Here is a 15955-nt window from a genome sequence, read left to right as displayed (position 1 = left end):
TTTATGCTTCCTTTGCACAGTTGTGCCTTTTCGTTTGTTTTGGATATTGCATGTCCGGTTTGACGCAACAGTGGCCCAGCGATGGAGTACAGGGGGTAGGATAAAATCAGGGACTGTCCTGCTGAATCTGGAACATTTTTAAGGCATGACAAAGTCATTACCACTTCCATACTGGTCCACTTTCTTATAAGAACAGAGTAATAAAATGAGCAGCATTTATCCTTTATTTTTTTAGCCTTTTTTGTTTTTAATTGGGATTTTGAATGATTTTACTTTGTCTTATCTCTCCATTCAGGATCCTCAGCTGATATCTTCTATGTCAGATAATATTCCTGATTGACCCGATAAGGATGGATAGGAAGAGGGACAAGATGGCGGAGAGTATATTCAACCTCACCCTAGAGATACTCTTCCAGCTTACAGGAGAGGTGAGAGATTCTGAGGATAACATCATGTTCCACCATTCTTATCCATGTCAGTCTCTGTTCACATCTACGGCAGAGGATTTACTGCCGATTCATAAAAAATGCCAGGAAAAATATTGCAGCCGGATGTGCTGTGTTTCTGTTAAAATAACAGAAACCCAACAGACCTATTGAAAGGTAATGGGGTTTTTGGGTGCCACTGATGTCTGTCATAAAATGGATCTAGAACTCTAATAATTTTGTTGTTTTGCCTCTAAAACAATGGAATAGATGAACACAGATGTGAACAGAACCTTAATTGTTGGACATAACTGGAGACAGGAAGGACTCTAGAAATGTCTGCAGTGATATTTATGGATGGATCTCCCCATAAACAGGATTACACGGTAGTGAAGAAGACTTCTAGTGATGGCTGTCAGGCCCCGGTGTGTGATGGATGGGGAAGACCCCTGAGCCTAATCACAGGGCCTCCACCTCACCGCATGATACTGGAGGAGATCAATGAGCAGAAGATCCTAGAACTTACCAACAAGATGATTGAGCTGCTGACTGGAGAGGTGACGCTGCTGGGAATGCTAGGACATTATACAGTAATGCTATGGCAGTATAACATGTCTGGGTGATGACGGTATCATTGTGTTGTCAGGTTCCTATAAGGTGTCAGGACGTCACTGTCTATTTCTCCATGGAGGAGTGGGAGTATTTAGAAGGACACAAGGATCTGTACAAGGACGTCATGATTGAGGACCAGCAGCCCCCGCCATCACCAGGTAATAGACAGGACTAAATCCACACGGCCTTTATTATTTGCATGTAGAGAATGAATTCAGTGGCTGTCTGTGTTTTCTGCAGGTAGATCTAGTGAAAGAACAGCAGCGGAGAGATGTTCCCGTCCTCTTCTTCCACAGGATGATCAGGTAGATGGAGAGAAGGTCTCATGAAATCTTCCCTCTGGTCTGTAGGACGGCTGGGAAGGTCTTGTGTTCAGTCTTATTATATGATTGATACTTGTGTAATGAGAAAGCTGGAGATGGCAGGATTACAGCCGACCGCAGACATTAGATCTCCGCATCTTATCACTATTTTCTGGTATGGAGACTTCTAGTTGGAATAAAGAAGCAACAGGTTGGAGTTATACAGGAGACCTGCAGCTATTTGGCCCAGATCACTACTGCTGTCATGTCATTCCGGCTCCTCATACTAATTAATGACCTTTTCTGGCCATATAAAACCTTCCACACGACTTCTCCAACTGTGTGATGACTTTTACAATATTTATTTCACAGTTGGTGAAACTGGAGGAAGATCCGATCCATATTGATGCTACAGAGACACATGTGAGGAGGAATCAGCCATGTAAAGAGGAGATTCCTACAGATGACCCCCCAGGTGAGACTACATGTAGGGAAGAGTCTGTGTTGTCAGGTTTTTCTGCTGTATATTCCCTTTTTCAGCCAATTACATATAAATGCAACGTTTATTTAATGTTTTTATGTAAAGATAGAGAAGAAACCGGAAAGTCACTCTCTAGTTTTGCCATGGTAGGGTTGGCATATTGTGGTGCCATTTTACTGCCCATGGCTGTTCCAGTGAATTGCATGAATATCTTTTTGCCAAAGGAGAAATAATTGTGTGTGAGAATGAATCTTGTGAGCTGTAACAGTGATTCAGAGGCAACGCCATTGGCCTCAAGGTGTGCCTGGCAGGTGATCAGTCCATCTTCATGTGGGATGCTGAAATATAAGGATTCCACATCCATAGTGGCCCGGATGGTGCCATCAGGGAGGAGACCTATTGTTGATAGTTTGTTCAGTAAGTTTGGTGTCTTGCAAGTAGCTGGTTGTTTTTCTCACCAGTGGTTTGAGGACATCTTCTATCCATCCTGAGTGAGGGTTCCCACACCTGAGATAATTGGCCTCCCTCGGTTGCCAGCTTTGTGCAGTTTTGGAACCATGTAGAAAGCTCCAACCCTGGGGTTCTCCGGTATCAAGTCCAAAAGTTTTGTGTAAGCTCACAGATAGGCTTCTGCCGACCCTTCACAGGGAACTTTATAGTCAGGATTGCATTGTCCACACAAAAATGAACTTATCCCTGCAATGTAAGGAGCTGTAAGACCTGCTCATACATACCGATCGCGGACAGGAAACAAATCCCCAACACACAACGAGACTATAAGATCCAGGGGACATTCACATGTTCCATGTTTGATGTTGTGTACCTGATCCTGTGTAGTAAATGTCCTGTTGGGGGCCTTTATGTTGGAGAAACTGGACAAAAACTTTAAAGAGAGGATGAGGTCTCATCGCCACACGATTAAACAGAAAAAGACAGAATTATCAATGGCCAAGCATTTCTCTAGTCACAGATACGACATAGAAGATATGAAAGTTATGATACTGAAAGTCAATTTCAAGTCACAAAGCCATAGAAGATTTGGGGAATATAAACTCATAACAACTTTTGACACTTTTAATAGAGGGTTAAATTATTCACGAGGATTTATGCATGAGTGGGAAGTATAAGAAATCTATAGCACAGATAACCCTGCTGGCCTGGTAACCCACCCCACGCCCCAACACTAAATCAAGGACCATAAAACCTTCACTCCCTTGTCAGTGACAATTCTTCTAAGTGCAAATTATTCCCGTCCATGTATGTGCCTTGTCATAAGTATGTGTGTATAAATATGCATGCCTCTTTAGATCAATTTCATCTTGCTTTGATGAAGGACCCTGTGAGGTCCGAAAGCTTGCATTAACATCATGTATTTTTGTTAGCCATCAAAAGGTATCATATCTACAAGATTACTTGGTTTCTCTACTGGCTAACACGGTAACAAACTTTTTATAATACCTCATGGAGTCTGTAACAGTTTGGTCAGTAGTCCACTGGAGAACATTTTATAGGGCTCAGGTAGTTCTCTCATAAAAGAGCAGATGCAGAAAAAATGTTGTCTAGCAGCACACAATTAATCAAAGCAGGTAGTTAGCCGAGGCCATTCCACATATGCCAAAGGACGGCACTGAGAAGCCAGAACCAGCGCTTCCAATACTTGTAAAATGATCAAAAGTAGAGAGGAGCGAGCACTCTCGGATAAAGCCGTTACTCAAGCGAGCATTGCTCTTCTCGAGTAACTGCTTACTGGTCCAAGCAGGCTTGGGGGGGGGGCGGCGGGGGTGATCGGGGGGAGAGAGATCTCTCTCACTATACCACCGCCCCCCCCCCCCCCCCGAGTCTGCTCGGACCAGTAAACAGTTACTCGAAAAGAGTGATGCTCGCTCAAGTAACTGCTTTATCCGAGCATGCTCGCTCATCTCTAATCAAAAGAAGAGTGACAGCATCCTTAGGTGCAAAGAAGTATAAAAGTCTTTGTCAAGTCTTCAGCATTGTCAAGCTTAAAGCATAATCACAGCATGACACATATATACATCCATGAAAACACCCACAACCGATGCATCTCATTAATCTATAATCATGAAGCAACAGTTAACATACTTGTGTTTAACATATGCAGGTAGAAGGTCCAGGTGCCCGATCCATCCACTGGCCACATATGGTTAAGGACATAAGCCGCATCCTAATGCAAACAATGCGCAAGCGCAAGATTTTACAACCATCTCGCATTACTCAAGTTCTTTGATCTGATCATGCATTCACGAGAATTAAACCACAGGATGCAAAGTTATGTTGGCATCACCAATATCAGTATCCTATCAACCCCATTTACGCATGTGCTAACCACGTGAGATACTCCACCGGCAGCATCTGCATGAATGTCTTCTCATTGCACATGTGCGGGATACAACAGTAGTTGTGCGTCAACAGTAGTCATGGGTCGTGCGTAGTAGTTCTGGTCCAGCCATACATTTACTCCAGAGCCTTAACTTTTTCATACATGACTATACTGCCTCCTCTTTGCTGCTCAGTAGTAAAGTGCATAGAGATGGACCCCACCGAATAGCAATGACTTACAGGTCCCTTTATGATTCTCCACTTAGTGTTTCACTATAAAGGTGATGACAGGTACACCGATACATGAGCCTAAGAAGGTCAATGAAATAACCTAGTGGTCTAACATCATTATCTACTATGTCACGTCCAAACAGAACGCGCTGGATCTGTAACCTAGAAATACTCACACAAGTTCACACAAAATGGCGATGGTAAACAATAAAGGAACCAACACAAGGAAAACCCTGTCCCTAAAGACCTTATACCCAGGGAAGAGACCTGTCTATACTCAGATAACCCACCCTGAGAAGGGCGAACCTGACCATGTACCTGGGCCACTAGCTGACCCTACGAGGGATAGGGTAATACCACAGAAAACAAAATGTAAAGGGTAACAATCGCAGTACTTAGCTTTAAGAAGACTCAGGCAAACAGGAGATCCACCACCATACTCTCATTCCAATCACAGTCAGAGGAAGACTGAAATCAAACAGCCCTTGAGCAAAGCACAAGGTCAGGCTAAATAGTCCAGACAAATTACCCACAGGTGAGACCAAGCATGTCTCTCCTAACACCGCTCTCACCACAGCCACGGAACTAACAGTGCTGCCATTGCAGAGTGCCTATCAAGCCATACCTGTGACATTGCTTGTTAGAGTGCAGTATAATGTAATGCTATGGTATTACATCATACTGCAGGAGAGATCAAGCCATCACAAGCTCTTGTTCCCTATGGGTACTAAAAAGAAATGTAAAAATTAGTTTGAAAAAAGTTTCAATAATTATTAAAATAAATAAAAAAATAAAAGGTTAAAAAAAGTAAAATAATAATAATAAACTTTATTTGTATAGCGCCAACATATTCCGCAGCACTTACATAGACAGGGGGGATACAGAAAGACAAAAGTACAAACATTACAGAACCACGGTTACATGGGGGTGAGGGTCCTGCTCCAACGAGCTTACATACTACGCATAGTGGGCTGATACAGAAGGTAAAGGGGCTGGAGATGTGCACGGTATGGCGAGGTGGAGAGTGAGCAATGTTATACACATAGACAATGGTCAGACATTTAGCCGTGTGACGGCAGAATCGGTATGACTGCAGGAGCGGTATATGGTGGCTAGCAGGGATTGCAGTCAGTAGGTCAGGGAGCATGTTATCAGGTGGCGTACAGAGGGGTTTGTTTAGGGAATGCAGTATGCCTCCCTGAAGAGGTGCGTTTTTAGAGCACGCCTGAAGTTCTGCGAGTCCTGGATTGCTCGGGTAGCCTTTGGTAGTGCGTTCCAGAGGATCGGTGCTGCTCTGGAGAAGGCTTGGAGGCGGGAATGAGAAGTTCGAATTAATGGGGCGCTCAGTTTGGTTTCGTTAGCAGAGCGGAGAGCCCGGGCTGGTTGATGGATTGAGATGAGGGAGGCGATATAGGGGGGCGCTGCGCTGTGGAGGGCTTTGTGGATGAAGGTAGCGAGTTTAAATTGAATTCTGCATTTAATGGGCAGCCAGTGCAGTGACTGGCACAGGGCAGAGGCGTCCAAGTAGCGGCTGGACAGGAAGATGAGCCTGGCTGCCGCATTTAGGATGGATTGGAGAGGGTAGAGTCTGGTGCAGGGGAGGCCGATCAGCAACGAATTGCAATAGTCGAGCCAGGAGTGAATGAGGGCAACAGTAAGCGTTTTTAACGTGTCCACGGTGAGAAAAGAGCGGATTCTTACGATGTTCTTGAGGTGCAGCTGACATGTTCGGGCCAGAGATTGGATGTAGGGGGTAAAAGAGCGATCAGAATCAAATATGACCCCAAGGAAGCGGGCATGTTGTCTAGGAGTTATGGTAGCGCCACACACTGAGATGGAGATGTCAGGATGTGGTCGGTTAGTGGAGGGTGGAAATACCAGTAAGTCAGTTTTAGAGAGGTTTAGTTTTAGATAGAGAGAGGACATGGTGTTAGAGACAGCAGACAGACAGTTGATGATGTTTTGGAGGAAAGGTGCAGAGATATCACTGGAAGAGGTGTATAGCTGGGTGTCGTCAGCATACAGGTGGTATTGGAGGCCAAATCTCCTGATGGTTTGTCCAATAGGGGCTGTGTAGATAGAGAAAAGGAGGGGGCCGAGGACCGAGCCCTGGGAGACCCCAACAGCAAGGGGAAGAGGAGGGGAGGTAGAGCCAGCAAAGGAGACACTGAAAGAGTGGTCAGATAGGTAGGAGGAGAACCAGGAGAGGGCAGTGTCCTTTAGGCCAATGGAGCGTAGCATACTGAGGAGGAGTTTATGGTCAACAGTGTCAAATGCTGCGGAGAGGTCGAGGAGGATCAGTAGGGAGTAATCGCCCCTCGATTTGGCTGTCAGTAGGTCATTGGATAACCTTGTAAGGGCAGTTTCTGTCGAGTGTTGAGGTCAAAAGCCAGACTGTAGGGGGTCTAGGAGAGAGTGCTCTGATAGGTAGCTTACAAGGCGGGAGTAAACCAGGCGTTCTAGTAGTTTGGAGATGAAGGGGAGGTTTGAGATGGGTCGGTAGTTGGCAGCATCAGTCGCGTCCAGAGTCGGCTTCTTTAGCAGTGGGGATATGATGGAGTGTTTGAAGGAAGAGGGAAAGATGCCAGAGGTCAGAGAGAGGTTGAATATAGTGGTGAGATGGGAGATGACCACTGGGGAGAAGGAACGGAGGAGGTGAGAGGGGAGGGGGTCGCTAGCGCAGGTGGTGGGGCGAGCAGAGAAGAGCAATTTGGAGACTTCTTCCTCTGTCGCTGGTCTGAGTACAGACAGTGAGCAGGAGCTAGATGCAGTGCTGACAAGACTAGGGTCAGGGCTAGTCTGGGATTGGGAAGTTATTTCCTGACGGATGTCATCAATTTTCTTTTTGAAGTAAGCAGCCAGCTCTTCGGCACTGAGATCTGTCACCGGGGGCTCCGGTTTAGGGCTGAGAAGGGAGTGAAAAGTATCAAAGAGCCGTTTAGGGTTGTGCAATAGTGAGGAGACTAGAGAGGTGAAATAGACTTGTTTGGCATGGTGGAAGGCGAGGTTGTAGGTTCTGAGCATGAATTTGTAGTGGAGGAAGTCTGCGGACGTTTGCGATTTCCTCCACAGCCATTCAGCACTTCTAGAGCACCGCCGGATGAAGCGCGTTTGAGGCGTGAGCCAGGGTTGCCGCTTTCTACATCGGATGGCTCGGGTCTTGGGGGGCGCCGCTTCATCCAGGGCATGTTTGAGAGCGGTGTTGTAGTGAGCGGCAGCCAGGTTGGGGCAGGCGAGGAGAGAGATGGGGGACAGAGAGGACTGTAGGGTTTCAGCAAAGTTCTGGGTGTGAATGGCCTTAAAAGTTCCTGTAGGTACTGTAGATAGGTGGGTCTGGAGAGATGTTAGGGAGCGTGACTGAGAAAGAGAGGAGGTTATGATCCGAGAGCGGGAGAGGGAAGTTAGTGAAGTTGGAAGCAGAGCAGAGACGGAGGAAGACCAGATCAAGAGTATTGCCATCCCTGTGAGTGGGAGAGGCTGTGAGTTGAGAGAGACCAAGGGAGGAGGTGAGCGAAAGAAGCTTAGAGGCAGATGGGGAGATAGGGTCATTATTGGAGATGTTAAAATCACCTAAGATGAGGGTTGGGATTTCACAGGATAGGAAGTGGGGGAGCCAGGCAGCAATGTGGCCCAAAAACAGGCAAGCAGCACCTGAGGGCGATAGATAACTGCTACTCGCATGGACAGCGGGCGGAAAAGCCGTAGCATATGTACCTCAAATGATGGAAAAGTGAGTGAGGGTACAGGGGGGATGACCTGGTAGGTACATTTTGGGGAGAGAAGAGCACCTACTCCTCCACCACGCCTGTCATCTGGTCTTGGGGTATGGGAGAACTGCAGGCCATTGTAAGACAGTGCAGCTGGGGAGGTGGTGTCAGACTGCTGTATCCACGTCTCTGTTAGAGCTAGCAGCATTAAATATTTAGCAGTAAAAACGTTGTGGATGGTGGGGAGTTTATTACATGCTGACTGGCAGTTCCAGAGCGCACATTTAAAGGAGTCAGGGGAGGGTATGCATGGGCTAGCAGTTGGGCTTGTCGATTTTATTAGTGAGCCCGGTAGGGGGTAATACCTAGGAGCAGTGGAGGGTGGGCCAGGATTGGGAGAGATATCCCCAGCAGCTAGTAACAGCAGAATAGTGAGGGTTAGCAGATGGTTAGGAGATTTATGAGGATGACTGTTATTTTTGTTAGTGACATGAGGGGGTTTGAGGCTAAGCAAGAAGGTAAAGAGTGCATGCGAGCTGTGCATAGGTGAGGACAGTAGAGAGGGGCTAATGTGAATAGAGTGCCCCAGAGGTTGGCACTTGAAAGAAGTTCTGAAACTAAGAGCAAGGATGAGAACAGAGGTGACAGCATTAGCAATAGCTTTGAAGTGTAAAGTATTTAGGCAGAGTTTGTGGCCTACCTGTCTCCTACCATGTTGAACAGCCATGGTCAAACTGTATCATACTTTCTCCAGCCCATACTTTAATACAGCTCATAATCGCGTGGCAGCCACCCGCTTGGCATGCATGCTTACACTGATATTATAGTGAAAGTATAAAAAAAAACACTTTTGCCATATTTATGATAAAAGAATCTAAATAATAAAGCCCAAAACATATTTGGTATCACTGCATCCGTAAAACCCAAACCTATCAAAGTAATGCAGTATTTATCCCGCATGATGAACTTTTTTAAAAAAGAAAAAATAACGCTAGAAATGCAGTTTTTTTAAAATCCCCCTGTCTCACAGAAAAAATGTAATAAAAAGCGATCAAAAAGTTGTATTTACTCCAACGTGGTACCAATAGAAACAACAGGACGCTCCACAAAAAAATGAGCCCTCGCACAACTATGTGGACGGAAAAATAAAAAAAGTTATGGCTGTCAGAAGATCGCAGCAAAAAATAATTTTAAAAAATTAAATATGTTTGGAAAAAAATAAGTACTACAGCAAAATAAAATAAGTAATAAAGTTATCATCTAATTTTTTTGCAATGCGTATGCAGTAGAAACTACCCCCCAAGAGATGGCGGAATTTCATTTTTTTTCTAGTGTGCCTAGAATTTTTAAAGTTTTTTTTCAGTACATTATATGGTAGATGATATAGTACCATTGGAAAATACAACTCATGCTGCAAAAAAAAAAACAAGCCCTTAGACATCTACGTCGATGGATAAATAAGAGTTATAATTTTTTTAAAGGGTGGGAGGTAAAAAACAAAAATGGGAAAAAAAGGCTGTGTCCTTTATGAGGTTTTTTATTTGAATTTTGATACATGTCTAACAAGGAACATTTTATAGGTACTAAACTATCAGTATAATTGTAATGGTATATTGAAAAATATTATAATCCATTTTATTCTTGGCAGACGACGACCCCAGGAGATCAGAGGGACATCTGATAACAACAGGTTGTAAAGTGGAAGATCATGGTATCATACAATATACATATGAAGAGCCTGCCATTGTCCGAGATATACCCTCAGCCCTTTACAGCAAACATCTGTCATCTGGCCCTTTTATACAGGTTGCATCTTCTGATTCATTACGGACTGTTAAACAAAATAAAATCTATAGAGATATTCTTACAGGGGAAAAACGAGTTTCATGTTCAGAATGTGGAAAGCATTTTAAATATAAATCACAGCTTGCTAGACATCAGAGAACTCACACAGGGGAGAAGCCATTTTCATGTTCAGAATGTGGAAAATGCTTTAATCGGAAATCACGTCTTGGTACACATCAGAGGATTCACACTGGAGAGAAGCCATATTCATGTTTAGAATGTGGGAAATGCTTTAACCAGAAAGCAGTTCTTGTTACACATCAAAGAATTCACACAGGGGAGAAGCCATTTTCATGTTCAGAATGTGGGAAATGTTTTACAGATTCATCCGTTCTTTTTAATCATCAGAGAATTCACACAGGGGAGAAACCATTTTCATGTTCAGAATGTGATAAATCCTTTATCCAGAAATCACATCTTGTTAGTCATCAGAGAATTCACACAGGGGAAAAACTATTCTCATGTACAGAATGTGGGAAATGTTTTACTGAGCAATGTCATTTAATTAGGCATCAGAGAATTCACACAGGGGAGAAGCCATATTTATGTTCTGAATGTGGGAAATGTTTTAATCGGAAATCAGATCTAAATGCACATCAGAGAATTCACACAGGGGAGAAACCGTATTCATGTGCAGAATGTGGAAAATGCTTTAATCAAAAATCACATCTTATTACACATCAGAAAATTCATACAGAGGACAAAGTGTATCCTTGTTCAGAATGTGGGAAATGTTTTAATCAGAAATCATATCTAAATAGACATCAGAGAATTCACACAGGGAAAAAGCCAGGTTAATGCTTTGAATTTGGGAAATGCTTCAGCCACAAATCATTTTCTTAAACATCAAATATCTCGTCAAATCTGTCATTTTCTTTCCTTTTCTTGTTTTTATTTTTTAATTGGTAAATAGTAAAATAAATCTAACATACTTTCCTGACACGCACTGTAAATGCAGAAGCTGATCCCCTCATTACCAGAGTGGGATCCCAGCCGTAAGTGACAGACATGATCCTGCTGCAGCTGTCGATATTGAGCCTAGCTTCTGTCCTGGCAATATAAATGCAGCTGTCTGTGCAGACAGTGGAATCTAAGAGGTTTGGATATGGAGGGGGCTGCCTCCTGAAATACATTGGGGCTCTGCAATCAGATCATAGAATACCGATGGTTGCCATAGCAGCTACAGTTCAAATAATGGCCTCCGGACAACTATGTACAGTTTCTCCACTGACAGTTACATGCTTTACTCTCAGTGAAGAAAGTGACAGTTTGAGATAACATACAGTGCAGTGTATTATCTAAGCTGGTGTTTCCCAATTCCAGTCCTCAGGGCTCCCCAACATGTCAGGTTTTCAGGATTTCCTCAGTATTGCACAGGTGATGTAATTATTGTCAGTTTATGCCCACATATGGGATATTTCTGTACTTCGGGCAAACTAGGTACCAGATTTTGTGGTGCTTTTTCTCACATGGCTGATCATGAAAATAACAAAACTGAGGCTAAATTTTATTGTTTTAATTGAAAAAAAACACCTTTTTTTAACGGCCCAATGTTATTATCTAACATCAAACATCTGTGGAGACAAAACGCTCAAAATAGGAGTCACTTTTGGGGTAGGAACTCTTCTGGGTCTTACAAATGTTACATGGCCTCAAAAAATCTGTGCTCCAAAAGACTAATCATTTTCCTTCCTTTCTTGCCCAAATAACCGTTTACATTCAGATGTGCGCCATTTCTGTTTGGGAGAAATTGTACATACATTTTGTGTGATGGTTTCTTTTTCCTATTGCCCAATGCAAAATTAAAACATTTCTGGCCAAACTCACTTGAAAAATATGTCATTATTAATTTTCAAAGCCCAATTCTAAAACACCTGTGGGGTCAAAACAATCCATATACCCATTCAGAAATATGTTAAGCAGTATAGTATCCAAGCTAGAGTCTTTTGAGGTGTGTCTCCTACGTTTTGACACCTCAAAGCCTCTGCAGGCTGAAATTGTGCCTGGAAATGTCCCAATAAAAGGAAGACCAAAAATCCACAAGGTGCTCTCTGAGTTCTGGAGTCCGAGTTTGAGTTATGTTGCACACTAGGGCCACATGGGATATTTATGAAAACCGCTGACTCAGGGTATTAAGTATTGAGTTTTATTAGCTCATTCCTGCTGTGTTACAGGGAAAAAAATTATATTAAAATAGAAAATCTGCAAGAAAAATGAAAATTTCTAAAGAGTTATCAGACTTTGTAAATGCTGTTGTGAAAACTTTGAGGATTGTAGTTTTTAAGAAGGAGTGATTTGTGGTGGTCTCTAAAATATAAGACTCTCGGAGTCTCTTCAGAACTAAATTGGTCCCTTAAAAACAGGTTTTGGATATTTCCTTCAAAATTAGAAAAAAAATTGTCCCTATTCTTATAAACTATCTAAAGTCCCAAATAAATAAAATGATACTTACAGAATGATGCCAACATACAGCAGACATATGGTGAATTATATTTATTAACTTTTCTATAAGTATCTGTCTTACAAGCAGAAAATTTCAAAATTTGAAAATTGCTGATTTTTGAACGTTTCCTTAAAGTTTAGAATTTTAAGAAGAGCTGGTTGACATTTTATGTATAAACAGTGAGGAGAGAATTACACCAAAAGTCACGGACTTTGTATAATTATTTGGGACTTTTTTGGAAAAGATCATTACATAGGAGATAAGCTAACCAAACATATAACAGCATTGAGGGAGTCCGCTATCAATCCATCTCATAATGTTATCACTGCTCCTCATCAAGAAGACCCAACAGTCGTATCCCAGGGGTAGATGGTATTGAAAGTCACCTCGAAGGATTATCTCAGTTCAAAAAGTAGAAGTTCTGTGGCCATTTGAGTAACATACGTTAATCGGCCATCTTCTGGCATAGATGACATTGCGATGTAGGAACTTCATCAAATTTAAAATGTTTACAGGTGTGAAATAACTGATCAAGTGCAGATTTCAATAAGTCCCCATAACACATCTCCTTACAATTATAGTCTGAAGCAAGGAATAAAAAGGGTCCAGTGCTCCTCCAAGTATAACCAATCCAGAGTCACTTTACTGCTGGCAACTTTGAGGCAGCATCGATGCATAATGTATAATTGGATAAATATATTGTTATGTCTTATTCACGTGGACATATTTTCGGCCTGTGTGCTGTCCATGTGTATAACTGACTGCACACGGACCCAGTGAAGTCAACTGGCTTATTTACACACACTTTTTTTTCACTGAGGTCTATGTTCATGGTCCAGAATCGCCCATTCAAGTAAATGGAAGAAAATAAAGCACCCGTGGAGATGACATTGTGTGTGCGCCGTTTGTCACTGATCATTGCTAAGCAATTCTACACAAACAAACAATTGGGTCTTCTTTCGGGTTTTTTTTTTGGATGCAAGAAAAAAAAAAGGATGTGTTGCATTGTTCTCCTGGAACCTGTAGTACTAGGTACTTCCAGGACACACTGTTGCAGGCTGTAGTTGATTTGGTTGGCTAAGGTGTGGATTTCACCATGCATCTGTATATAGAAATAGCAGCCCCTCTTGATAGAAAGTGCTGGTAATTCATTCCCTCTCAGATCACTGGTGTTTGCAGTCATGCATGCTGTAAGACTAGTTTGTGTCGTTCTCCCAGACATTCTCTGAAGATGGTCTGGACACCTCATTTCCCTGTTTGCATGTTCTTGGGCTCCTGCTCCCTTACCCTTGTCGGGTGTGGTTCCAGACATCGGATATCCTTTATGCTGTCAGATGGGTGCTGACACATTAGTCCCTTCTCCATCAGACGGATGATGTCTGACGCTCTGCCACTTACATAGGTGGGTGTGAACAAGCACAACAAGAAGCTATGTCTGCTTCTGTGTATATATACATGCATGAGATTTGGGGTGGTCTGTAGGTGTGCAGACATCTGGTGTGATTGTTCAGGCCTGAGTAGGTTCAAAATCTCGCTATAACATCATGTATTTTTGTTAGCTCTTAAAAGGTATCATATCTACAAGATTACTTAGTTTCTCTTACTGAAAACAATCACATTTTGCTCTACTGCCTAACACGATACTAAACTTTTTTAGTTTGACATCTGGTGTGTATTATGTCCTATGTTGGTGTTCCGTGGTAGGAACGCCTATTATATGTTCTTGTATGGTGTTCCTGCGTATTGTTATCTAAGTCCCTAGGTTCCAGCATGTCTTTATTGGGATGATCGCCTCACTTGTCGGCAGGTTTCCCTTTTGTGCGTTTAGTGGTCTTGTTAGTGTAGGAACTCAGACGATAGCGAGGACCCTTGACGTGGGCTTGTGAGCTTATGTACTTTGTCCAAAATAGCAATTAATACCCCATATTTATTTATATTTCCTTTTGCATTGGCGTTTAGTTACTTTGGTATTAAAGCACATGGTGTAGTGTCTATATCCCTGTATTCCTTTTCTTGTGTGCATGTTCGGTTTGTTTGGTGTGAACAGTGTCCGATCTTGTGTGAATATCATTTCCTTCCAGTTTTAAATAAATTACTTCCATGCAGGCAAGGTAAATAGGATGTAAAGGGATGACCCACAGATCGGAGATGGACATAAAAAGTGGAAACACGCAATGCATACGGTTGTCACATAAACTTTCACGCACATTAAAATTTGGTCAATTTTTCACGCCCCGAAATTAGACTCGCTTGTCTAAATAAGGCATTAGTGCGAGTTCACACAAGAAACACATTCTCTGCAAGAAAATCTGCACATGACCTTGTTGCGGATTTTAGTGCAGATTTCACTCAATGAATTGCAATAAGCGAAATCGGCTGAGAAAATCCATTATTATTCCACAACAGGTTTTAAAAATCTGCACTACAGCTGTTTTCCAAGGTGCATTTCTTCCGCTGTGAGTGAATGGAGAGTAAAACAACGTTCACTTATGTCCACTGTAGTTCTGCAACAAAGTATAGTACAATCTGCAGCCAAAATTCCTCAACCGTCCCGCTATGCGTGAAAATCGCCACTAAATGGAAGGTGTTATCAGAAAATGACCTATTATTTAAATCAAGTTTTTATGTAAAATATATTTTTTTCATCATGTTTTAACTTTATTTTATCTAACAAGTCACAGATCAAGGACCGTGTATAATAAAATATTGTAACAGACAAGTGCTTGTCATTTCACTTTTTGAGTAACAGTAAGTTTGACAAAGATATTGAAGTTCCTGTAAATGCTGAGTATTCTTGAGAAAGCTAATAAACCTTTAAATAAGCAAACCTATTCGCTTACATGTGATTCTATGTCTCCATGGAAAGATGGAAGGATCACAAAGTGAAGACAAATTTTCCCTGCGCTACTGGATGTGCTTAGAAATGCAGTAAAAAATGTGGAACGTACTTCACAGAGAGGACTTGGATGTTGCCAGGTCCCTCCAATCCGGGTTAGCAGAATAGAAGTCACTTCAGGATGTTTAAGGGTGATTTCCAGCCACTTAATAAATCAAATTACCAAGGGGGGCTTGGCAACGCATTTCAGGGAGTCCTTTATCGAGTATTTGATTTATTAAATGGCTGGAAATCACCCTTAAATATCCCGAAGAGACTTCTATTCTGCTAACCCGGATTGGAGGGACCTGGTAACATCCAAGTCCTCTCTGTGAAGTAAGTTCCACATTTTTTACTGCATTTCTGAGCACATCCAGTAGTGCAGGGAAATGTTATTTTCACTTTGTGGTCCTGTGCATTTCTATGACAGATGTCGTATGACCCTGGGTTTTCCCATTGCTGCTCTCCCTGCTTATTGACATCTGCCGGGATCACATGCTTTTGATGGCTTTCTGTAGGCTTACTTGGACCATAGATGTGGGGACTAAAGATGAGCGAGCACCAAAATGCTCGGGTGCTCGTTACTCGAGTCGAACTTCCCGCGATGCTCGAGGGTTTTTTTCGAGTAACGAACCCCATTGAAGTCAATGGGTGACCCGAGCATTTTTGTATATCGCCGATGCTCCGCTAAGGTTTT

At 42.6% G+C, this 15955-nt stretch overlaps 1 protein-coding gene across 1 annotated transcript in view; it reads left to right on the top strand.

Annotated features, from left to right (window-relative positions):
* Positions 1 to 15195, top strand: part of LOC136624521 (zinc finger protein 271-like) — a 41315-nt gene extending 26120 nt beyond the window's left edge. The window contains exon 5 of the mRNA XM_066598505.1: positions 10001 to 15195. Within this exon, the coding sequence (XP_066454602.1) occupies positions 10001 to 10738 (738 nt within the window). The 3' untranslated portion in view covers positions 10739 to 15195. The remainder of the gene's footprint in view (positions 1 to 10000) is intronic.
* The last annotated feature ends 760 nt before the right edge of the window (positions 15196 to 15955 follow it).

The sequence above is a fragment of the Eleutherodactylus coqui genome, chromosome 4 (genome assembly GCF_035609145.1).
Source record: "Eleutherodactylus coqui strain aEleCoq1 chromosome 4, aEleCoq1.hap1, whole genome shotgun sequence".
In the NCBI taxonomy this organism is placed as follows: Eukaryota; Metazoa; Chordata; class Amphibia; order Anura; family Eleutherodactylidae; genus Eleutherodactylus; species Eleutherodactylus coqui.
The sequence above is the reverse complement of the archived record's forward strand: the minus strand, read 5'-3'. Positions and strand labels throughout refer to the sequence as shown.